Source organism: Camelus bactrianus, chromosome 10 (genome assembly GCF_048773025.1).
Source record: "Camelus bactrianus isolate YW-2024 breed Bactrian camel chromosome 10, ASM4877302v1, whole genome shotgun sequence".
Taxonomy (NCBI): Eukaryota; Metazoa; Chordata; class Mammalia; order Artiodactyla; family Camelidae; genus Camelus; species Camelus bactrianus.
The window spans coordinates 64,450,969-64,475,674 of NC_133548.1; the positions used below are offsets into that span (position 1 = coordinate 64,450,969).

At 40.6% G+C, this 24,706-nt stretch overlaps 1 protein-coding gene across 2 annotated transcripts in view; it reads right to left on the minus strand.

The window, feature by feature from the left end:
• The window catches only part of SESN3 (sestrin 3), a 70,293-nt gene extending 59,440 nt beyond the window's left edge, over positions 1-10,853 (minus strand). The window contains exon 1 of one of the 2 annotated variants that reach the window (XM_074372903.1): positions 10,437-10,853. In XM_074372903.1, coding sequence (XP_074229004.1) covers positions 10,437-10,514 — 78 coding nt within the window. In that variant the 5' untranslated portion in view covers positions 10,515-10,853. The remainder of the gene's footprint in view (positions 1-10,436) is intronic. The other variant, XM_074372904.1, reaches the window with a different exon arrangement.
• Positions 10,854-24,706: the final 13,853 nt, after the last annotated feature.

The following is a 24,706-nucleotide window of genomic DNA, read 5'->3' on the forward strand; positions in this document are numbered from 1 at the left end:
AGGGAAGGATAAAATCCCAGGGTCTCTTCGCTTTCTTTTATCATCATTTTCCCCTTAATACAGGAAGCCAAAATGAATAGTGGAAACAAGCATTCATGTTATTTCTTATCTTCATAAATTAACTCTTTTTTTTTACTGCAAAAAATTGACCAAAAAGTGAGAATGTTTCTTACAGGTGCTAGTCAAGTGACACAATATTGAAACTCAAAATGTTTCTAGACAGTGTCTTTTGTCACAGATACTATAGCAATATTGAATGAATCAATGACACTGAAGTCATGGACGACTGGTTGGCAAAAGGAGGAGGTCAAAGTTTGCTGGGAAATTAGGAAAAATCTATCTTGGAACTAAGAAAAATGGTCACATAATTAACGACAGATTTACACAGATGAAAGCGTGAACTAGAAAGGTCAAAACTGTTCCGTGAGAACTTACACTTGATTCTCATTGATTTGATCTTACAAAGAGAAAAACTTGCATTTTTTTTCAAGTAAAAATAAAGTAGTAGGAAATATCTGGACTTGAAATCACTTCTATTAATCTCTTAAGGAATCAGGTCCTATTAAGTTGCATTAATTTTTATAGTTTTTGAGTCTTGTACATAAAGACAACGTGTGGAGCACAAGGGAATGCGGTGTCTATGCCTGAACAGAGAGCCAGACTTTGGAGGTAGACTAGATTCAAATCCTGAGTCTGCTACTTATTGGTACAATTACCTTAAGCAAGCAACCAAAGCTCTTTGAGCCCCAGTTTCTTCATCCATAAAATGCAATAATTCTTTATAGATTTATTGTGACGATTAAATGTAATACACATGCAGGGCTTAAATACTTAGCAGTCAATGGCACATAGGCGGTTTTCACTAGAAGCTACTACTGTCATTGATAATACAAAATACATTTCAAAACTAAGAGCGGCAGTCTCAGATAATCACCATAATCTTCCACAAAATCCAGTTTTAGTCACCCGTGAGGGAGAGTTGACCTTTCTAATTCAGCATGGTATCTATAGCTGGAAAGAGAGATTTCATTTCTTCAACTTCTTGGTTCAAAATCTTTGCAACAGAGGAGGATGTAAAAATGAAATCTGTATCGAGAAATGTGAACATATCTTCCAGTACAAATAGCTACTGATTAGTAGAGAAAATAAGTCTGACTCAGATCTATCTTTTACACTATAAGAAAGCTCTGCTACAAGACACAACATGGCCCTGGTCAGCCATCTTTATACTTGGTCATACTTATGCATATGGTATGTTCAGTATGTTCTTTATGAAACAGAGGTAAAATGCTTGTCATTCCTTATTAGCTTTGGGTAGCAAAATGCAAAGTATTTCAATCCACCACTCAATAACCTGTGGGAGCAGTCAGGACCCTGGACCACAGACGAATAAATGATTTCTGGGAGGATCTAAATAGTAAAGGCCAGCGACGAGGTGTTCTAGGCCTATGAACAATTCTCTGGCTCCCAGTTCCCAAAGGAGTGCCTGCTGGCCAAGGAGATCCCGGATGGCTTGGGAATAGTCCAAAGGAAAAGACTCAGGGGAGGTAGAAGGGGGCAAGGCTTGGCCAGAGTTCTATGGTGAAACAAACCTTAAGAGTAGACTTGCAGAAAATCTTGAGGTTTAAAGACTATTCTAAGACAGCCTGTCCGTACAGGACACTAGCAGATTCAAGGAGGTGAAGCATGCGTCCCTATCAAAGCAATGGCCATTTCACATTTCGGAGAAGGACCAACTGCGAAGGCCAGTGTCCTGATCCTCTTAGGGAACTTACATTCTTGCTCCCTCCCAGACCTCCCTCCAAAAAGGGGTATGATATTTAATTGAAACATTCCCATGGTCACAAAGCTGAAAAAATAATCTTTGTTATAAACTTCTCAAAGTGTTCCAATAAACCTTACTGATAAAGAGAACAAACTATGGCTATAAAGAACAGACATATGAGATAAATCTTGGAAAATGAGAAAAGTTGTCACTTTCTTACATTATACTGTATCCAGTATAAATGTACTGCCAGTATTTGCTAAAAATGAATTTTCCGTTAACCATATCCCAAGTAAGAGGCAACCTCGTAGGGGAAAAGTAGATGTACATTTCAGTTACAATTCAACATGCAAAGATCAATAAACGCTGTATACTTGAATAGCATGGCAGTCCAGAGAACAGAGGGAGAAAGAAAAAGAAAAAGAGTCTGAAGATTAGGAAAGACTTTTTGGAGATATCAGAAGAGTTCTGAAGAAAAATTCTGAACGACAAACAGAAATTCTACATGTTAACTGTAGGTTTACATGGTATAGAATATATATTTTCAAATATATATTTTCAAATATAGTTCACATGGCATCCACTTACAGATTTAAGGTAACTGTTGTGGGACACATGACTTAATGTTTTGGCTTGGCAACGTATTTACTCTGTGTTGAGAATTTCAGTTCCTCCCCCCATCCTCAATCCCACCACAGTGGTGTCTAAGGGACGGTTCTGCTGCTGGTAGTCATTTGCAGTTCTCACCAGACCTAATCTATAGATAGAGTAAGTAGATCCTTATGCCCACACCTTCAAGGTCACACTGAATCACAGGTAGCCATAGATTTTGTGCAGTGCAATCCACCCCTGCCACGTCTCCCCACCAACACACACACACACACACACACAAAGTGGGAAATGCCCTATACTTTGAGGGCTACAGTATTTAGGGACTTCCACATTCAGGACTGTCCTATCTTCTGTCTACAGTGGTGGTGTTCTTTTCCTTTACTGAAACAATCTGGTTATCAGTATCTACATTGATACTTCTCTTTCTTCTGATTCTTGTCCCTTCTTTCTGTTGCTTCTCCCACGCTTCTCGGCTTTCCAAAAAAAAAAAAAAAAAAAAAAAGGCTAATCTTGCTACTCGGGGCCTCTCTTTCCCTTCCAGCCGAGAACCAACCAATTAGGGCACAATGGACATAATCTTTCGATCTGACCATTCTTCAGTCGTTGCATAGAAAGTACTAAGAAGGGCATTCCTTTAGCGCCAAAGAGCTTTTTTTTTGTCCATCCCTGGTTTCTACCAGGTAAAGCAAAGCTCACAAAAATTAAAGAAGGATCATCTCCAGCTAGCTTAAGTCTTACTACAGATCTTACTCCGCTTGTGATGGGGTTACATCCAGATAAACCCATCGTAAGTCGAAAATATCATAAGTCAAAAATGTATTTAAGACACCTAGTCTACCTTAAATGTGTTCAGAACACTTACATTAGTCTACAGTTGGGCAAAATCAGCTAACACAAAGCCTGTTATATAATAAAGTGTAATTTATTGGTTACTGTGCTTTAACCATCAGGGTCCAGACAGGTTGTACGTATTCAGCGTCATTTACTATGATCACATGACTGACTGGGAGCTCAGCTGGCTGCCACTGCTCAGCATCACAAGAGAGCATCTATACCATATCACTAGCCCGGAAGAAGATAAAAAAAAAGTCACAATTCAAAGATACAGTTTCTGCTGAAAACCTATCGGTTTAGCACCATCATAGAGTCAAAAAAATTTTAAGTCAAACCATCCTGAGCTGAAGACCATCCATACTGTGGTAGCAGAGAAGGTTCTAGGATGTCATGGAAAGGCGCTAGGCAGTGTCTGCAAGTGATCCCCCCATAGAACAGAGATGACTGGGTTGTTCTCATCCACATTTTCTGCCAGTGGTGTTAGCCTGTTCTTCCCCGCTCCATAGACGTGCCAGAGAATTACTTTTCTATGTACCATACACTGCTGTCAGAAACTCTGGCTCAGCAGTTCTCAAATGTTTCGAACTTGGAACTCCGTCACACTCTGAAAAATTATTGAGGACTCCAAAGAGCTTCTATGTATGTGTGGGGTGTAACTGTCAATATTTACGGTTGAATTTACTGTAGAATTTTTTTAAAACAGGAAAATAGAAATGTTTGTTAATTCACTTAAAATAATAAATTCACATTTTTTTTTATGAAAACAACCTTATTTTTCAAAACAAAAGAATAGTGAGAAGAGTGCCATTTACGCTTTTGCAAATCTCTTCAATGTCTAAGACCGTTGGATTTCACATCTGCTTTTGTGTGCATTCTGTTGGGATATGTTCTGACTGAAGGTACGCAAGGAAAATCTGGGCTCACACATATGCAGTTGGAGGAGGAAAGAGATAATTGTGAATATTTTGCTTTGCTACCACACCGAAACTCGACAAGTAGAGCTTCTTAAAGGTTAGTCACAATGTGGAATCTAATGCCCAACCAGTAAACCTAACTTTCTACATTATGTTAAAATTCATTTGTCTGTCTTGTACTTGGAATGGAACTTTTACCCAACGTTATGATTTTGATAAACAGTTTCTCAAAAATGAGTCAAGTGATCCTAAAAATTCAAGGGAAACAACTGACAAAACTCATTGGCAGTGGTAAAAAGAATGGTTAGATGGCAAAGATTATGTTCATTGTGCGCTCATTGGTTGGTTCTGAGCTGAAACGGCAAGAAGGGCCTGAGTAGCAATGTCTTTATGCATTGGTCACATGGAAGATACTGGTTCATTAAGTCATGCAGACCTTGACCCATTTTGTAATACAGCATCAAAAAAAAAAAAATCACACTCATTAATCACTCGATCTCAAAAGGAGAACCGTTAAGAATTGGGAAGCTTTCAGGCTAATGCCAACAGATATACATTTTCCAAAATTTGAATTTTTCCTTGAAAGTTTGAATTTTATCACTGACAATGAGTATTGTCAGTATTTTTCCTTAAATTTTTTTTCAGGGTCACATTACTCATTCTTAAGAATATTTTTATTGAACACCCAAATCTGGAAAACTGAAGTTTGTCTAACAGGTGTTCTTTTAAGTAAAAATGGGGTTCATTTTAAAAGTGGCTCATTCAGCCTGCAACTGAAAACAACTGCACAAGTTCAAGTTCTTCCCCCAGAGATAACCAGCTTGCGGGGCTGCAGAAGCACGCGGTGTGCGTCTCCTTTCATCATACCTGAAAAGATGGAAACCCAAGGGTCAGGAGTTAACAAAATTTAAATTTTTACTGCTTCTTCAAAGGGTATTCTTAAATGAAACTAGCATTCTTTCCCATTATGAGTATATGGTGGTGAAGAATACAGTGATTACAGTTTGACGTGACTCCCTTGGACTTACACTAAGGAGCCAACACGGTTTTACCACCAGTGGTTTTGCATGGTGGAAAAGTCAGTAATGTCTTGCATGATTATGAGAGTGGTTTTTGACCACCCAAGCCTTCTGAAACGGTCTTGGATACTTCAGGGTCTGAAGATTATATCTGAGAACTGCCACTTTACCTCATTAAAGAATTAACCAAACAACTGTTAAAGAGACAATAAAAAAAATAGTCAGCTAACTCTTCTCCTTCCCCTCCAGTTCATCTGCAATAACATGTCAGAGTGGCTGAAAGTCAAACCCCAACCAACAGAACCTGGATAGTCTTAGGTACCCACAGGCAATCCACAGATGGCAAAGCTGAGAGGTGGGTGGGTGTTCCCTGACAACCTCAATACTGCAAGGGGCAATTCGAATATGCTTTTTAGTTTATTACAGAGATCGTATTAAGAATTAAATAGACTTTTTACTAGTTGTATGACAGAGACCATGTCTCAAATTTTCTCAGTTTGTGAGAATCAACTGATAACGTGAGAGCACTGTAAAAATGGTGAAGGTCTTCACAAACGTAAGTTATAACCCTGGACCTTCAAAAGGGAAAAAGAGGATGAAGAGATGGGGAGAAAAAAGATTTAGAGATTTTTACTTCCATCGCTCTTCTCCTAAATTAAAATAATTAAAAATTCTTTGCTTTACCCTAGATTTGCCCCAGCTTTTTCTAAGCACAGTCATCCTTAATTCTTAGTCTTTCCAAACCAAATACCACGTTCCCTCATCTGCGGCACTGTCCGAAAAGGTCATTTTATTTTATTTAATTATTTAAAATGCCAAAAGCAAAGCACTGGATTACTGTTTGGGGGGGTGGGGTGGGGGGATGGGTGGAATACAAATATAAATATGCAAATAAAAAGTAGTATGTTGATCATTCTAATGAGAAGCATAATACGTTTACCTCTCATGTACAGGCAATAATTACACAGGACAGAAAAGTAAAGACCAACCAAATTAGTATGTATCGAAATATGTTGCCACAACACATAAACAGCCTGTTCTGGGAATAGGGAAAATACATTGGCTTGGCTTGCTTATATTTGGAGTCACGCTTTATGGTTTACAGATTACTTTAGCATACATTACCTCTCTCCAACTGTGCAGCAACCTGCATTTTACAGAGAAAACTAGACTTCAAGAAGTTAACTTACTTGCCCAAAATGAAAAGACCCATCAAAGACCTCACTATGAACTCATCTTGTGGCTTCTAGTATCACTATGTTTGCAGTTTATTTTAGCAGTTAATTTATTTGGTGGTGGGGAGGGTGTGGAAGGAGGAGAATCCCTTTTATAAATGATATCTTACATGGAACCTGAACTATGAAACACATAAATACACAAAACAGTGATTTTTATAAGTGTTTAGCTATAAACTAAAAATTACTGATTAATAAGTTTGTTTTCTCACAAGTGAAAATTGAACATGAGTAGACAGGTACAGAAAGGAATCTGTTTAAAAGGCTCATGGCTTCATTCATAATCAATGACAATCTTTCTCATCAATGTCTTACTAACAAAAAAGTTCAAATATATGTACAAAGGCAGCAGAACAAGTTTTAATTCGAGGCCTGCACAAGAATAATCTTGTAACAAAAGATTTGGGGGTAGTTGCATGCTTAAATTATCACTTTAAAATAATGTAAAATGTACTGAAAATTTAATCCAACTCAAGCATTTCTGAACCCTGAAGCATCTTAGGGCTCATAAAAGAAAAGTTTGAAAACCATTTCATAATGGCTTGCTGCTGTAAATTCACTGCTTGATCTCTGCTTAGTGTATTTTACGATAAAACTAAGCTAAAAAACTACTTTTGACAATCAAAAATATGCGTGTAAGAAACCTGATTAACCAAGGCAGGATACAGCTAAGCCACAGTCAAAGCAATTCCATCCTATTGGCTGAAACATACAAAACTGCTTTCAACTGACAATTTTAACTATAAAAATGAGGTTCATAAGGTTTAGTCTAACATTTCCCATTTTATTCTTCCAGTCTCCTCACTCGCAAAACCAACAAAAATTTGTCAAAATAAGTGATTACATAAGCAAAGTGGAAAAAGTGCAATATCTACCAAAGATAATATCCCTGGAACTACCTAAACATATGAAGAATTTTTCAATGTAAAGTCCTCTAACTTAAAGTGCAGAGTTTTATTCACTTCAGTAGCGCTAACTGCTCAATACTCAAAATAAATTGTAATGTGCCACCTCCTATTTATTGGAAGATGAGTGGATGGACAGTTACCTACCTTTCTTAATGAAGTTTGGCACTCCCCATTGAAACGTATCTAGTTGTCAGTGGAATTTCTTCAAATAAAGTATGTTGCACTTCACAACGCATTAACTTTTCCAAAGTAAATAGAAGCAGTTCCTCTTTTATTAAAAACTTTATTGAATTATTTCATTGATAACAGAGCAAGTTAGAATATGTAGGAGTTATAGACTTGAGGATAGTTCTGTTTGTTCATTTCTTTCCCTGTATGGTTTACCTCTCCATTCTTTCCACTGACTTAAGGTTACCAAATTAGGTATATTCAATACTTTAGTAAGTCTCTTTATTTTGGAATACACTGAATCAAAATTATAAAGATATTTCTAAGAATATATGTAATTCTTATACAATATACAATTCCATTTTCAGATTTGGGGTTAAACCAAATTATTTCCTTTGAAGGTGAATTCAGTTTCACATGGCAACGAATGAAGCCACTTAGAGGAAAAGGCCTTGTGCCACATAAATAAAGGTGACTCTTCCCCCTTCAGAAATGAGAATTATAACAGCAAAGAGTAATTCACAGTGGATGTGCATGAGTTTCATTCTTCCTTCATCAACTACACTGAACTAAAATTCAAAACACTATGATTCACTTGGTTATTACTGAACACTTTATTAAGTTGAAAACACAAAATAAATCCAGAGAATCCCATTTTGAGAGTTATAGATGAAATCTGCTTAGAGTTATATACTTTCTATCAAAAAGAAAACCATCTCTTTATTAGAAAACACTTGCATGCTATTTTTAGAACCATGAAGAATTTAAAATGCTAAACACTTGATATCTTTTAAGAGTACTTAAAGCGCTCTTAAAAAGCTGCAAATGTTGCCAAGTCATGTCATAACTGGCTCAAACAATCCCATTTCCATCTAAAGTTATTTCATGCTACTAATTGAATCAATATTAAATGCCTTGGAGCAACTAAAAACTGGAATATTGGCAGAGGTGTGCATAGCAATTATAAAATATGAAAATGGTGAATATCCATTTTCCATACACAACCTCTTTCTTTTCTTTTAATAATGGCTAGAAATGAGGATGTTCTTTCTAGATAAATAGAAACAGTTTCTTAAAAGCTAAGAGAAAGAGATAAAGATGTCTCAAATGCTAGCAAAGTGTCATGGGTCCACGGCCATGGTTCCCTCAAAAGAAAAACAAATCTGAAGCCTAATGCCACCACTAAACATTTTATTCATCTACCAAATTGCCAGAACCATTAAAAAAAAAAAAAAAAGTCAACACAGCTCTTTTTTTCCTTATCAGTGAAAAAAAATTACCTTTTTTTTTAAACCAGGCTTGAGTTTAATCAAACATGTCTCAAATGACACTTTTTTTTCATGACAAAGATGTAACATCACTTTGAAAGTCAGAAAATCATCATCATCATTTTTTTTTAAAAAGCTAAATTCAGATGACATATGGCCCTGAAGTGAAAGAGTTAACATTCAACTAAGCTGCTCTGCACTTCTGATCCATTGCATTTCTCACAAGCTGGCCTACAATGAGCTGAGCAAGTATCAACTGTAATTTGATCCCAGAGTTTATGGAAAAAAATAACTGCACATACTCAACATGCACATTTAATAAAAAATCTGTTTCAAGAAAAACATACCCGATAAACACAATTTAAGGCATATTTAACTGTTTGATTAACTTCAAGTCTGCAATCCCTTTGCTTTCTTCATGCTCTCAAATAAAATTGGGGAGGAGGGGGAGCAGCAGCCCTACTGCAGGGAAAAGAGGCTTGAAAAACAACTTTGATTGGCACTTGGCCTGACCCACAGAGGAAGAAAAACAGTTTTTGGACAAAGAGAGCAAATATTTGAGCTTGCTTACTTACATGCTTTCTTTCTTTCTTTTTTTAATATATAAAGAACAATCCTAATTGAACTGTATTTTGAGAAACTGACTTAAAAGGGTGCCGTATTCATCTGAGTCTTTCAGCCCCGATCATTTGCACAGCTCAGCAATTTTAATTCATTTGTACTGGACAAACTGAAGCACCTTCACTACTGTTTCCACTTAATGAAATGTAAAAATAGAGTCTGGAGAAGAATAAACTGATTATAATATTACCCAGTGGCGGCTGTTAAAGTCTGATTAAAAGCTTTTCTTGGTCTAAAGTGACATCTTTTCAACGCGCCCGCCCCCTCCCCCTTAACGGAGCGATGAGGCCAAGTAAGCTAAACAATACTGGAGTAAACTTTCTATCAGTCGCTCTGGGAAGCAATAAGCTGATTGTGCGTCTGATTCTTCTGGAGCAATACCGGGGTGCGGCGGCTGGGGAGCGGGGGGACCAGGGGTAAGTGCTAAAAAGGGATAACTCACATCCACTGCAGTCTCCTCCTCCCCCAACCCCAGCTTGAGGAACTGTAAGGTCGAACAGCATTTCCCATGGGCATGAAGTTCAAGCTGCTTTAGCAGTTCCTTTCAGGATCGAACTGTAGCCACAAGACGACCATCAAAAGAATGTAAAGGGGGTTGTTAGGGGAGAGCACGCAAGGAAGGCAGAAGCAACCGAATAAACAGAAACAACACCCAGAAGGGTTAGGCACAGCAAGAAGCGAGCCAGGTTCCTCGGGTACAGACCAGGCAATTATGATTTCACACGGGCCTCCACCAAGAGCACCGGGAGGAGGATCGAACAGGTCCGTCCCTCTCTCCGCCCAAGAAGCAGGCCGAGGGGTGGGAAGGTGGGGAGGTGGACCGAAAATCAGACCACAGGATCCCCCTTGCCCACCCCCACCCCCCCAACCCCCAACCCTTAGGGACTAGCATCTGTCCCGGAGGAGATAAAAGCCGCAGCAGGCTAAACCCTCCACTCTCAACCCATGCCCTCTTTTTGGGTCTCGGCGTAGGGAAGGTGCCCCGGGATCCCCTTGAGTCCTGCTCCAAGAGTGCGCCCTGGAGCCGAGCTGCCCGAGCCGCGGCCGGCAGGAAGCGCCCCTCTCGGGCCGGACCCCAGGCCGAGCCCGTACCTTCCGCAGCACTTTCCGGCAGTTGGTACAGAGCAGGTAGTTGGCGGCGGCCGACGGGCTGCTGCCGCCCCGGTTCATCGTGGCTGCGGGCACCGAGGGCGAGGGCGAGCGGCGGGCCGGGGCTGGGCTGTCACTGCGGTCGCCCGCGCCGCTGCGGGGTCGGACTGTCCCCCCGCCGCCGGCAGCTCTTCAGCCTCAGCCTCCTCCGGGCAGGATGTCGGGATGGGAGACGACGGCCCGAGAGCGAGAGGCTGCCGGACAATCGCGGCGGCTGCCGAAGCGACGGCGGAGACGGCGGCGGCTGCTCCTCACCGGCCCGTTGTTCCACCCGCCCCCATCCTCCAGACCCCCGCCCCCGCCAGGCTAGGACTTGCAGCCGCCACCGCTGCTGCCGCCGCCGCCGCCGCCGCCGCCGCCGCCGCCGCCGCAGCGCCTCAGTGCGGCCCCGCCCCCGCCTCCCCACCACTTTCACCTCCTCCACGCTCGGGTACCGCCCCCTCCCGCCAATCGGACAACTCCGGCCACACCCCCGGGGCGCTAGCCCACAGCCAATGAGCAGCTACAGCCCAGCTGGGAGTGGCGCCGGCCAATCACAGAGGCCGAGGACGCCTTGAATCTCTGGGCAAGTTAAGTTTGTCTCCGAGGCTCCGAACTGAAGGGAGATGGCGGGTTAGTTAGGTAGTGGGGTGGGAGGGAATATAGTTTGTGCTGCTCCGCCAATAGGAGGGAGAGGGTGTGTCTTATGCAAATAACCCCAGGAAGGCCAGTCCCTCCCCTAAGGCAAGCCGAGGCCCCTGCAGAAATGGTGAGGGAATGAGATGAATAACTGGGAGCTTGAGCTAGCTTGTGCATCTAAGACTGAGCTAAATATTTCCTGATTCCTTGAGAAAGAGGGTAGGGGTAGGGGGGCTAAAACGTTCATACCATCAGGGCAGTGGTTAGGCTTTCTCTTAGCCAAAATCTTAGCTTAGCTGTAAAGAAGACTGCAGTCACGTACCACTTTGCATCCAAGGATCTCAAAGAACTTTATGCATCATTTACCGTGAGCCTTGTGTTGCAAAAGACCAGTTACCTGAGGCTTCGGCAGGGGGTGGAGGATAGAGAATTAAGTATGTATACACCATTAATCGAGTTCGAAGGCGGAAAAAAGGACGCAAAATCTGCGAGTTAGCAGTTTCCTTCTCCATCTAAAGCCCCTTCTCGCAGTCTCTCAGCAACCAAAATTCCTTTATTGTACAGCACGAAAAGACCAAAGAGGTTTGTCTTCCACCCAAAACTCCTTCTGAGGCAGCTGGTTAGGTAAATGCAGAGCACAGAGCTCTGCTTGGGAAGGAAAGTTCAGAGAACAAACTGCCATTTAAAACTGTTGGGCTAGACCTGCCTCTTCCAAAGCTAAAAATGGATTCAGGATTTTGGCTTTCACGCTCTGGAGAGAGAAGACAGATGTAATTGGAGAAAACTCTGGCTGGCAGGGGGGTGGGGGTGGGGGTGGCGGACAGGCGAATGGGGAAGCAAGGTCTCCCGAGGGGTTGGCTAGCAACGCGCATGCAGGTCGAATGCAGGTTCCCGACGCGAGCCGCCCCGAAACCTGCTCCCCAGTGAGAACAAAGGCAGGCGCCAAGCGAGAACCTGATTGGTGCCCGGTCCTCACCGGTGTGCTCCGACCCCGGAGATAAGTTGCTTTGCCCATTGGCGCGGAGCTCCGTGCTCACTGGCGCCCCAGCTCCCCACCCGGCCTTGGCTGGGACCACAGAGGACTGCGCGTTATGACATCACCTGTTTTCGCTCTTTAGAACACGATCAGTATTCTCGGCTTCTCCTTTTTTAAAGGTCTCTAGTGTACGAGGATTTGTGAAGGCCTGCAGTTGGCAGAATGTTTCTGTGGAGATAATTTTAAAAGGCGGTTTCACTGGTTTGCTTTTCTTTCTTTTCTTTTTCTTTTTAATTTAAAAAAACTACCCTGGTTTCCTTAGGGGATTCAGTGTGGTGTTGTGATGCAAAATCAGAAAGGTACACTTGGAGGAGCTAGCAAGTTTAGCATATCAAAGCTATTAGACCAAATTGTGTGGTTGAAACTGCCAATCTCCTCATTTTTCGACAGCTGCCTTCTCTCTGTCCCTTTTAAAGACCAACAGGCATACACCAAGTCTACACAAGGAACAAAGGAAATGGAAATCTGCCAGTGTCAGGTTTAAATAGATTAAAATAGACTGGAAAACCCCCAAAGGGTCTAAGTTATGTGGTTGGGTAAATGTGTTGATCTACTTAACTAGTGACAGCTAAAGGTCGCTTGATGCTGTGTAGACGTATAGAGCCTAGAAGAGCAGCAGTGTGGGGATGGTGCATAACATTCAGTTAGAAGAAACTGCAAAAGCAAGAAAATTCAGCAAAGGGAGAAATACCACGTACCCTTCAATGCAGAGAACCAAGAAATCCAGGGAGAAAGAGAGTTAGGAAGGCACAGTTTTCCTAAGAACTGAAACACATATGTGTGTCCCCATTTAGTGGTAAATTTCTTGGGCTATATTCCTGGCTGGTAAAGCAGGCTTTATGTGAATACATTTTAAAGGGAAGGAGAAATTGAAGGATGAAGTGAATTTTTGTGTAGAGACTGAATTTTCTCAAACAGTATTTTAACTTCAAATTGTTTTTAATCGTATACTTTTTATATAATCTTTCCTTTTATTTCATAGCTCAAAACCTTTCACCATGAAGTCCTTTAAGTTCTTCAAAAACTAAATCTCCCAGAAAGGAAGGCCAAGAGAGGCAGCCTATACAATTATACCCTCTAACAGAGATTGCTAAAAGGAATCTCTTCATTGATCTATGGTCATATATGTGTATGTGACCAAATGATGGCCCTCTGTACCAAATCCTCCAAACTTTTATAACGATGATTATCTACAAATCATTTATTTGGCAGTTAACCAAGTACTGTACTGTAACCTTTCTTCTGTTGGGCCATGATATACATGTGGATGAAACATATCTGAAATCTGCAGTTCAGCAACTCATTCTCAATGCATAATGACCACCCTTTCTTCTAGTTCTCATTCCCACCATGCTTTTTCTCCCTTCTCATGGTAATGTTCAACTTCTACCCCTTCCTTTCTCTTCCATTCCTCACCTCGCCTCTCTTTCTTTCTTCCTAGCCAGCCTGGATACCAGAAGGAGACTGTGACTTACAGAATAAGGGACTTGCAAATCCCAGATCACATTGTTAGTGAAGAGGGAAGGAAACAAAAGCCTATTCTTTGCACTTCAAACAGAGCAAGGAGAAACTCCGCCCCTTTTGTTGTCTGGTTTGTCTAAACCGAGAAAGAACTTTAGGAAGGTAGGATATGGGTGAAAATTACAACCACGGCCGAGCACTGCTCCGTAATTTAAAAAAAGTTTTTCGTTGTTTTTATTTTTGTTTGGAGCAGGGGACGTAATTAGGTTTCTTTATGTATTTTCATTAATTTTTAATTTAACTTAATTTTTTAGTGTAGATACGGGGGATAGAACCCAGGACCTTGTGCATGCTAAGCACACACTCTACGTCTGAGCTATACCCTCCCCCACTACTTCGTAATTTTTTAATTATGAAGTTCGAATGATACTTCATTAAACACATTACATCTTTAAAAAAGTAATTTTTGCTTGTTTTGAAATATTCTTTTAAAATGTGATTTTTTTTTTCTGGAGAGAGATTGGATTCAAGTCCTTATCTTCACCAATTCCTTCTCTGACATTAAACATAATAATGATCATAACTGGGGCTTGCTATCTCTTTTATGAAATGAAAATTCTTACCACAAACCAAGGGAGGCCTGGGGACAAGTTTTTAAGTTCAGCACTTTTGCAAGAAGATACCCTGTTAATAACATGCTGTGACTTTGGGACTTGAAATTGTTTACTTCTCTAGATAATCTCATTCTACTGACCTAAGAACTGGGCCCCTTTATAGTTCCTAAATAAGGATTCAATTGAAAAAATCAATTACTAAAGATATTTTTAAAATTCCATTTCTTGAGACAATAGGTCATTTTCTAACATTTTGCCTCCTCAGACATCTTTTTCTTTCCCCTGGGGGCACCCAAAGCATTTGGATTGCAAGGAGAGTACTGCATTATTTACAAATTTGCAAATACTGTAATTTGTTTTGTGCACAAAGGAATTTTGCACTTCACACAGTTGTAAATTGATTGCTCCCTTTGAGCTGTTAATTAGATTCCTGCTATTTTTTTTCCCCTAGGGCCCAAGACCAATACTATTTTTTCCAAAGGAGAAATTAAGAGGGTCTGATCCAAAAATGCCACTGCCTTACTGCCCATTCCCATCCCACCCCCTCCATCGCCCACCTCCACCAAGAAAATTATTCTTACCAAAGCTCATTTTTCAAAGAACAAATATTCCATCAAGATCCAAATTTCTGTCAGCCTTGGCTTCTGACTTCCCATTTCAGAATTGCCAGACTTTAACCCCATATAAAGCAGACTGCAGATGAGAGGCCTGCAGACGTGGGCTTCTTGTTTGCTTGACCCACGCGATTTTTTTTTTAATTGTATTACTTAAAAATATTTACATTTAGGGGATTTTGCCTTCTACATCTAGATTTCCAGTTTCTCTTGAAAAATCGTCAGATCTGGTGGCACTGGATGTCTGCTGCCACCTGGCAACCATCTGCTGAGCCTAGAACCTACTATCTCAGTTTGATTGTACACTCTGGTTTACCAATGTCTCTCTCTCTCCTTCAGGTGACATTTTGCCACTTTCTTTACGTTATTTTCTTGACATGTATAGGGATTTGCCACCTCTATAAACTTTCTCCAGCATCTAATTTACTGATCTGATTGTCAGTCCTAACTTTTATCATAGAATAGGAACTAAAAATAAACTTGTCATCTCTTGGCTACGGCAAAAGTTGAGGAAAGGGGTTATATTGTGATGTATATTCCTTACATTCATCCTGACACGCACGTGTGTGTGTGTGTGTGTGTGTGTGTGTGTGTGTGTGTGTGTGTACATAATGGGAAAGACAGCTGTCTAAGAAGAGACTACTACACTGCTAACTTAACATAACGTCCTTTATGCTGCTAACTCTATGCCTTATTCTAACTGCACCCACATCTCCATTCTAATTGTAGCTTTAGGAGAAAGGGACCAAAGGGAATGTGGCACCAGTGGAAGGACCATGAGAGCATCTTCTCTGATGGGCGTGGGCTCTGGGGTCAGGCGTGGATTTGAGTACTGACATTGCCCCTGACTAGATACATGACATTGGGCAAGTTACTTACTGTCTCTCGGCTTCAGTTTCCTCATCTGTAAGATGAAGTAATCATGCTACATCCTCAAAGGGTGATTGTGAAGATGGAATGAGATAATGTGTTACAGTGCTCCACAAAAACTTTGCAAGCCCTCAAACAATGTTTGCTGCCAGCTGGCGCGATACCAAGGGTGTTATGCTTTCTGCATGCTGTGTGACCTTGGTCTAGTACCTTAATTTTTCTTTGTCTCGATTGCTTGATTTTCATCATCTGAGAAATGAGGATATTAGTATTAGCTTAGTCCTGGAGTCATTTTGAGGATTAAACTAGGTATCTGTAAAGTGCTGTAAAATAATGTCTAACATGTAAGAAATGCTATATAAATCTTTGCAATTATTATATACCATGGTCAGGAGCTCATTTTTATTTGCTTCTTTTTTTTTTTTTTTTTTTTTTCCCTGTAAAGATCTTTGATTTTCAAGGTACTTCTCAAAAGTAAGGTAATGTAAGGTTGTAGAAATAGCTATGGACAGGAAGCCAAAAGACCCAGGGTTCAGTTCAGTAGTGCTACAAACTATGTGATTCTGGGCCTCAGTTCCCTCACCCGTTAAATGTGGAAGGGTGATTAAGTAGGGTCAGGGCCAGATCCGGGTTGTAGGGAAACTGAAACTTATATAACATAGGGACCTTCTTTAAGAAAGGAATATGAAACTATGGATGCAAAATTATTTATAAAAGTGAATACTTACTTAAAATCAGCAAAAGAAGTAATAAACTTTAAAAAGCTGAAAATGCTATAAACATCACAAAATCCAAATAAACAACAAATTTTTATTAATTAACTCTTCGACACAACCTTATATTACTTTTTTCCCTACATTTTTGGTCTATACTGATTTTTTTTATTCATATGACAATGATTTTGCCATGTTACCGTCTATGGCAAGAATAGAAAAGTAATTCATTTTTTCCTCTAGCCTACATTTTTAGTGCTGAGTGTCCTAGGACGCATATGTGTCATGAAACAGCATCTAACCTACATCTTTGTGACATGATGTATGTGAATTGGTCTGATGGGCAGTAGAAATAGTCTAGGACCCATTCTTAGGTTGGGGCAACTTGAAACAATAACCACATACTGAAATGACTATGATCTCTCTCTCTCTCTCTCTGTATATATATATATATATATATATATATATATATATATATATATATATATATAACCCACCAAACCCAAGCTAAAGGAATCTCCATCTCAACTTCTCCTTAGCCAGAATAACAAAAGTACCCACAGCCTCCCAGTTCCTCCAGCACTAGAGAGAGTTTGGAAGAGGTAAATTGTGTGCAAGGAAACTGTGGTCTTTACCAATAGTGGTCAAAATAGCTTGCTTTTGAAATTTAACTAAGAATGTGACCATATGAACAAATTGCTCTGGCTTCTCTGAGATCCTTGGAAGGAGCCAACGCGAGACACTAAAGCTTAAACTTCATTAAATTTGTGGTTAATCCATGTCTGAGTAGAGAATTGCAAGGACCTTCTCAAGCTTTAAAATTCTGTGAATTCGTTTTGTCTTAGTTTTCCGTAGAATCTAGTGTAAGCAGAATTAGCAGGGCAGGAGAAGGAGGAGAATTTCTGCAAGTAGGCAGGGAGAACGTGAAAGCCCCTCTAGTCTCAGAAATCCCCAATGCTGCCTTCGTTTTCCTTTGTTCTTTTATTTCCCCCATTAGTCTGTTGTCTCCCTGATAATCTAAATTCACTCTCCCAAATTCTCAATATCCTTCTTTCAGAGATGAGGATACTGAGATAGATAAATACTTTTATATATTGCAAAGAAAAATCATCATGGAATATGCTGGCTGTCTGGTTGTTAAAAAGGGAAGCGGGCAAATACAACAGAATAATCCACAGGAGAGTAAGGGAGTTTGGGAGTAGGATCCTCGGAGCACAGGGGAATTATAATTTGTAGACTCAGTTATCTTAGATGCAACAGTAATTCTATTGTGAAGGATTTGCAGGAAATCAACATGTAGAATGAGGTGGCATTGAAGGGGCCCTTAGAGGGGAACAGTCTCCACTTAACTTTCAGACCCTCTGAAAGCGACAATTACATACAGACTTTGAGCATCTTCAAGGATAAGTCTTAATCACCTTAGTGTTTCAAGTACTTGGAACCTCAGAGGAGATGCTCAAAAATGTTTGTTGGATGAAATGATTGGACGTATTAGAGTTTGTTACCTGGAAAGCAAGTAGACATATTTACCAACAGAACTTCCCAAGCTGTCTTAAAATTGTAAAAAAGATTTTCACGCAAAGGTGAAATTTACCTTGTTAGCAAGAAGAAACTTTCAACAGTTATATGAATGGTAACAACGAACACTGCAATTTTCAAAGGAAAAATGTTGGCGTTCCCACATGGGCTGCAAGCTTGGAATCACAATAGCATCTTGTGAGATTCTGGGAGACTGCAAGTTTGGAAGAGGATGCTTTGAAATACATGCTGTCCAGATATTCTTTTATTCACTTGTTTATTGATTGGACCTTCAGAGAGTAGTAAGTCCTGATGATAAAAAATAACAAAAGATAGGTTTATAATCTAATATTGAGACTGGGGTATAATCTCTGCATTGGTGTAGAAGATAAATAGAAAATGGAGAATAGAAGGTGAGAGAATTATTAGCAAAGAACTCAGAAAGGTCCTTTGAGCATTTATGCCTATAACTGGATGCCTCTTCAGGGTAGCGATGGAGACGTATGATACATTTTGCAATGTCAACAGGAGGATAGGATGAACCCTTATAAATACTAGAAAGTAAGACAGAATGGTATATGATGAAATCACCCTTTAACTCCAGACTCATTATTTAATTCATTCCTGCAGTCACACATGCATTCGCGCAACTGATGTCTGTGGAGTATGTACAGCGCGCCGGGCATTTGGCTAGTGATGGAGTTAAGGAGATCAACGTGACAGTCGGAGTCTTACAGAACTGATAACGGAGCAGAGAAGACAGACTTTAAACAAGTAATGCCAGTATGTAATGAGCGTTATAGCTGGGGAGACGCTGAAAGGGGCGGACAGCAGAGGACTCTAACCTGGTCCAGGCCTCTCTGAGGAAGTAAAATGTAAACCCAAGACGTGGGCTGTCCCCTGTTTTCTGACAGTGACTCCCACCTATTCCAGCCAGTAGGTCCTTTCCATCTGCAACTCTCATCTCAATGTTTCAATTCCCCTTTTAAATATAGTTCCTGTTCTGGTTATAAAACTCCTAGGATTCCTGACTTTTTACATTACAATAGACAAAACTTTCTCCTCCTTTCTTTTTCTAAGAGGCATAATCCCTGTTTGACTTCTTTGTCCTGATTAAAGAATATCACTTCACATCATCATTTTACACTTAACATTTCTCATTCAGGTCACCACCGTGCTGAGTTCCATTTGTGTATGTGCACGTTAAACACATGCACCATTTCTAATATGTACAACTATTTTTATCTTTCTTGAGACTATAAAGTATTTGAAGATAATCTCCGTATCTCTAATCCACATTCCCTAATCCCCATCACATCTATGGTAATACTATAATCATAGTAGATATGCTAATAGAAACAACCACTACCATTTACTGAGTGCTTAATATGGCCCAGTCATTTCAAATAACCTATATTCATTATGTTACTTAATATTTACAAAATGCCTATGAAATGGTTATTATTACCTCCATTTTACAAATGATTTATAGGGATTAAAAGTTTGGTCAAAGTCACACCATTATTGCAAGACAGAGCTGTGATTTGAAATCAGATTTGCTAGTTGCCAGTGTTTACAGTATTATGCAAGGCTGCCTGGCATCATACAATCAGAATATTGTAAATATTCTTTGAACTAATTCTTTGTGATAGGTCACAGATCTGCTGACTTAGATCTCCCGACATCGGCCAAATACAGTGTGGGCCCCTCTGGTAACTGGGTTCCTGTTGAAATCAATACTATGGGAGTAGAGAAAGAAGTAACCATTATTCCTTATTCTGTTATTTTATTGCCCACTAGCATGTTTCTCTAAAATAAAACAATTGAATGATTCTGGGATGCAAAAGATCCTTTCTTTGACACTCAAAGTTGAAATTCCAAGGGTTTTAATATATAAGTCTGAAGATTCCTAGGCTCTTGGTTAGTCCTGGAGGTAAAGTGATGGATGTAATGGAGATAAAGTTGAGGGAGAGGAGAGAGGAAAGAAGTTTCCACTGCTCCTTTCACATGCTGTATCAAGGATCATTCAGGTCCATTGTGATTGGCTGAGATTAGCTCCTCTAAGAAGATGAATGAACTGGTTTCCACATAATCTGCCAGTGAACTAGAAATACTTATCTCAATCTGCCCCATCCATAGCTCCCTCTAAGGAAATCTTTCTGCTTGTGGCCTCATTCTAAACAGTCATGCTCTATACCATGTGTTTGCCCTTGTCTCAGATGAGTGGACCACGGGGTAGACACTTGCTGAAAGACAGCCATTCGTGACCTGGCCAGCCATTGTATGGGTTTTCCTAAAATGATAATCTGGGCCAATCGGTTGCCTTTCTGGGAAATTTGGCAATGGGAAACTAAGACAATAAGCCAGCTGGTGGCAAAGTCAGATTGTGAGAAGATGTTCTGAACCATATGAAAGCTATAACTATGAAGGAGCAGAACATTTAGGGAGTGAAGGTGGAGAAAGCTGGTTGGAAAAGGAGGATGGAGGCAATGCACAGAAACGATGTTCAGAAAGAAAGTAAAGACACTAAGACACTGGTATTTAGAGGTGCCTTCAATCCCGGGTGTTTCCAGTGCTGGTCCCTGCTGTGTATCCTTGTCACAATCCACCCCCGCCCTTCATCTGAATCTCCTTCCATCACTAATTTTGTGAAGTCATTTGAGTGCGCCTGTGTCTTTCAGTATTACTCTCAATTCTCATTCGTAAATGGATGTGAAATTCAGACATTCCAAAAGAAAGAACTAGAATTCAGTGAGCCAGAAAACCCCATTTTGGTTTTTGCATGTGGAATATTCTTCCGGCTTCTGTTTCATTAAGAAAGTCTGCTCTGCACAACCCTCAGACTTTGCAGGGCCTTTTGTGTTCCCAGTAATCGATTACTCAAACTGCTGCTCTCCAGGTTCAACGTCAAAGTGATTCTAACGTGTCTGCATGAGCGACTGCCCGTGAAGAGAACTTTGACAGGCAAAAGGCTTCCTTTCCACTCTTTATCCTTCATTCAGACTTCATGCCTGCTGGCCCAATTCTAGAGTTTTTGGACCCAAAAGATTTTTTTTTTTTTAAGTAAAAACAATCAGAAATCAAAGTTAAGTGTCCTTGAAAGGGCATTTCCAAGAATTAAGTAGTCTAGAAAAAGGTAAAGTGAATGGGGGCATCTTGTGCCATTTGCATGCAGGTTAAAGGTCACATGGCGGTCTTTATGAAACTCAGAGAGCATCAGGCACATACTAGGAGGTCATTTTGTTTTAGAAATAAAAACAGGTATAAATGTTTTCATCTGGCTCTGCTTACCAGATGTGGAATGTGCCGAAACAAGGCGATCTGTTTCTGTAGCACCCATCACTAGCCTTAGAGGAGCTCGAATCAGCTAACCAGAATCCACTTGGGCTCTTCTGGGTTTTCCTGGCTGTGTCTCTGCTGGAACTCCTGCTCTTTCTTCCCTTTCTAACTCCTGTCTCTCTCTCTCTCCCTTTCTCCTGTCTCTCTCATTGATGTTGGGCTTACTCTGAGCCCGGCTACCCTTGAACCCATTCTCAATGTCACAGTTAAAATAGTTCTTAGGATTTGCCAAGACCTTGGAAAATAACGGAGGTACTTCCCCCTACCAGTGAGGATCATCTTTGCCACACCCTTTGAAAGCCTTGTGGATGGGGAAGAAAAGGAAATGGTGCTTCTCCCTGGGCAATACTAGAAGGGTTGTGGGTGTGTTGGACCTGCTGTTGATGAGATAGCTGTCCTGTTATTTCTGTATATTCAAGACCTGTCACTTCCCATTTTCTGTTTCTCTGAGATGACGTGCACATCTAGAGATTCACATGTCTGTGGGGAACTGGAATGCTGAGGAATGGAAACAAATGGAAATATACTAGTGTCACTTCAGTTGTGACCTGAAATGTGTTACCTAAGAGCTCTGTAAGGGTGAAATTAAGAACTTTTTTTTTCCTACCTCAAAATTGTAAAGTTCAAAAGCTTTTCAATTTTCATTTCTTAGTACTTACAGGATTTTTTGAGGGTTAAATGAAAAAATTTATGTAAAGTCCTCAGAACAGTGTCCCTCCTACTATGAGCATTCAATTCAATGTTAGCTACTATTATTTTTTCCTGTTTTTTTAGCTACTATTATTTTTAAAAGGTTTCATACAACAATACTATAGTTCTTCAACAGCAATTGAAATTTACCTGAATTTTAATGTTTTGGGTTCCTTGATGCCATTTGCCACTATTTGTTTTTATTTAAAAGGGCCTCAAGTACTTGATAACATGCAAGGCTGATCATCAAGCATCTCTATTGCTCTTGTGTTTGCAAAGTACATTTTTGTCATCTATTAGTCTATTCAGTCACATTGCAAGATAGGGAACTCTGCGTCAGAGACACTGTTGGAAAATGAAGAACCTAAGTGCTTGGAGAAATTAAACGACGACAATGTGTCCCCCATTATAACTTCTCTCTCTAGATGAAGACAGACAATCTTCTCTAAAACCTGGGCTCGCACATGTACTAGATGAGTGTATGTGTACACACACACACACACACACACACACACATATATATATATATCTTTATGTGTCTTGCTCTCAACAAATTTTTTTCTAAGCCAGAGACAGCAAGTCACAATCATTCTTTTTTTTTTTTTTAAATTGAAGTATAGTCAGTTTACAGTGTTGTGTCAATTTCTGGTGTACAGCATAACGTATAATATACATATATTCCTTTTCATATTCTTTTTTATTATAGGTTACTGTAAGATGTTGAATAAAGTTCCCTGTGCTACAGAGAAGAAACTTGTTGTTTATCTAGTTTATATATAGTAGTTAGTATATGCAAATCTTGAACTCCCAGTTATCCCTTCTTACTCCCTTTACCCCCTGGTAACCATAGGTTTGTTTTCTATATCTGTGAGTCTGTTTCTGTTTTGTAAATAAGTTCATTTGTGTCTTTTTTTTTTAGATTCTGCATATAAGTGATATCATATGGTATTTTACTTTCTATTTCTGGCTTACTTCACTTAGCATGATAACCTCTTTTTAGGTCCATCCATGTTGCTGCAGATGGCATTCTTTCATTCTTTTTTATGGCTGAGTAGTATTCCATCATGTATATATACCACAGCATCTTCATCCAGTCACCTGTTGGTAGACATTTAGGTTGCTTCCATGTCTTGGCTAATGTAAACAGTGCTGCTATGAACATTGGGGTGCAGGTGTCTTTTCGAATTAGATTTCCCTCTGGATATCTGCCCAGGAGTGGGATTGCAGGATCATATGTTAAGTCTATTTTTAGTTTTTTGAGGAATCTCCATACTGTTTTCCATAATGGCTGCACCAAACTGCATTCCCACCAGCAGTGTAGGAGGGTTCCCTGTTCTCCACACCCTCTCCAGCATTTATCATTCTTTAAGCTTTTCACTGAAGAATTGCAGTTTGCCAGTTAATGAAAAGGAAATATTCTTCCTATTTAAGAGCTGGCATTCTGAGATAGAGTGCCTCGGAACACATCGTGAGCTCTGCCTGCTAGCCAATAGCTGACGGCTCCCCAGTTTTACTCACAGGAGGCAACTACCTTTCGTGGCATGAACAAAATCACAAAAGGTAATATACCCGATAGAGCCTATATTATTCAACCAAGAACCTAACCACGCGAAAAATAGGTCTGGTCTTTTCTAAATATAGGTCTGGGCTGAGAGGGTCCTCTGGCTGGGGTAACGGGCAGGATATATAAAGCATGGGCCAAGTCATGGGTTCTGTCATCTTTGCCTTTTACAATTGCCTTCTGTTTATCGAAGCCTATTTATGAGTCCGCCTTGGTCATCAGGCAAAATGCCTTATTTATTTCCTGGTTGTTTACAAGCCAAGGACCCAGGCTACAGGATATTTATACTGTTGTGTATCAAAGCATTCACTGGGAGAAGAGATAAGCGATTCATCTGCCAAAAATATTGTGGCTTGCAAATTATGAGTGTACGTGAAAGAGGTCACCACAGTACCACGTCATGAGAAAACGATGTTGTTCTCCTGAGCAAATGACGTGATTCATTTAGGTTGACTTCACCGTCCTAAGAGGGCATGAGCAGAACTGTTGCCTTTCCACTACAGTTCTCAGTCCGTGGTGCAGTGATGTCTTAGGTAAAAAGGGACTGGAGCCAAGTCTGAGCTGGATCCTCCAGAGAACCTCAAGGAGAGTTTCTCCCCCTTTTCAAAGAACTAGGGAGTATATTTAGCCTGACAAGGAGAAGGTTCCAGATGTGGAGGGTAACAAGGAGCGGTCAGATTTTTCTAGGTGGGAGGATCAAGGAAGTGAAGGCAGATGCTTTGTTGTGCTAGTGCCCTCGTTTCTGTAGCCCTGGTGCTGTCCCAAGGAGCTTCAGAGTGAAGACCAGCCATCTGCTCCCCTGGGCAGGACAACCACCTGCAGTGAAGAGCAGCCCTGGCCCCACCTGCCAGCCCCTGAGCCAGCGCAGCATCGCCTCAGCTTTGTCTGTCTTTTGTCTTCAGGCCTTCAGCGCCGTTATCCTGCCCTTTTCCAGAGTGAGATCCAGTGAATTCCTCAGAACCCATGGTCCCGATGACATATTTGCCACAAGGACTTGATGTCTCCTCTGCTTCCGAGTCCCGGAAGCAGACTCAACAAGATCATGTGATTTTCCAAAGGCTTTTGAGTAGCTCTTGCCTCTGGCCCTGTTACTTATCTGTCCTACTTGCAACTTTTCATGCTCCAGTCTCCCCTCCCTTTTATTTAATCTGCTGCTTCTCCACCTCCTCAGCCCTACTC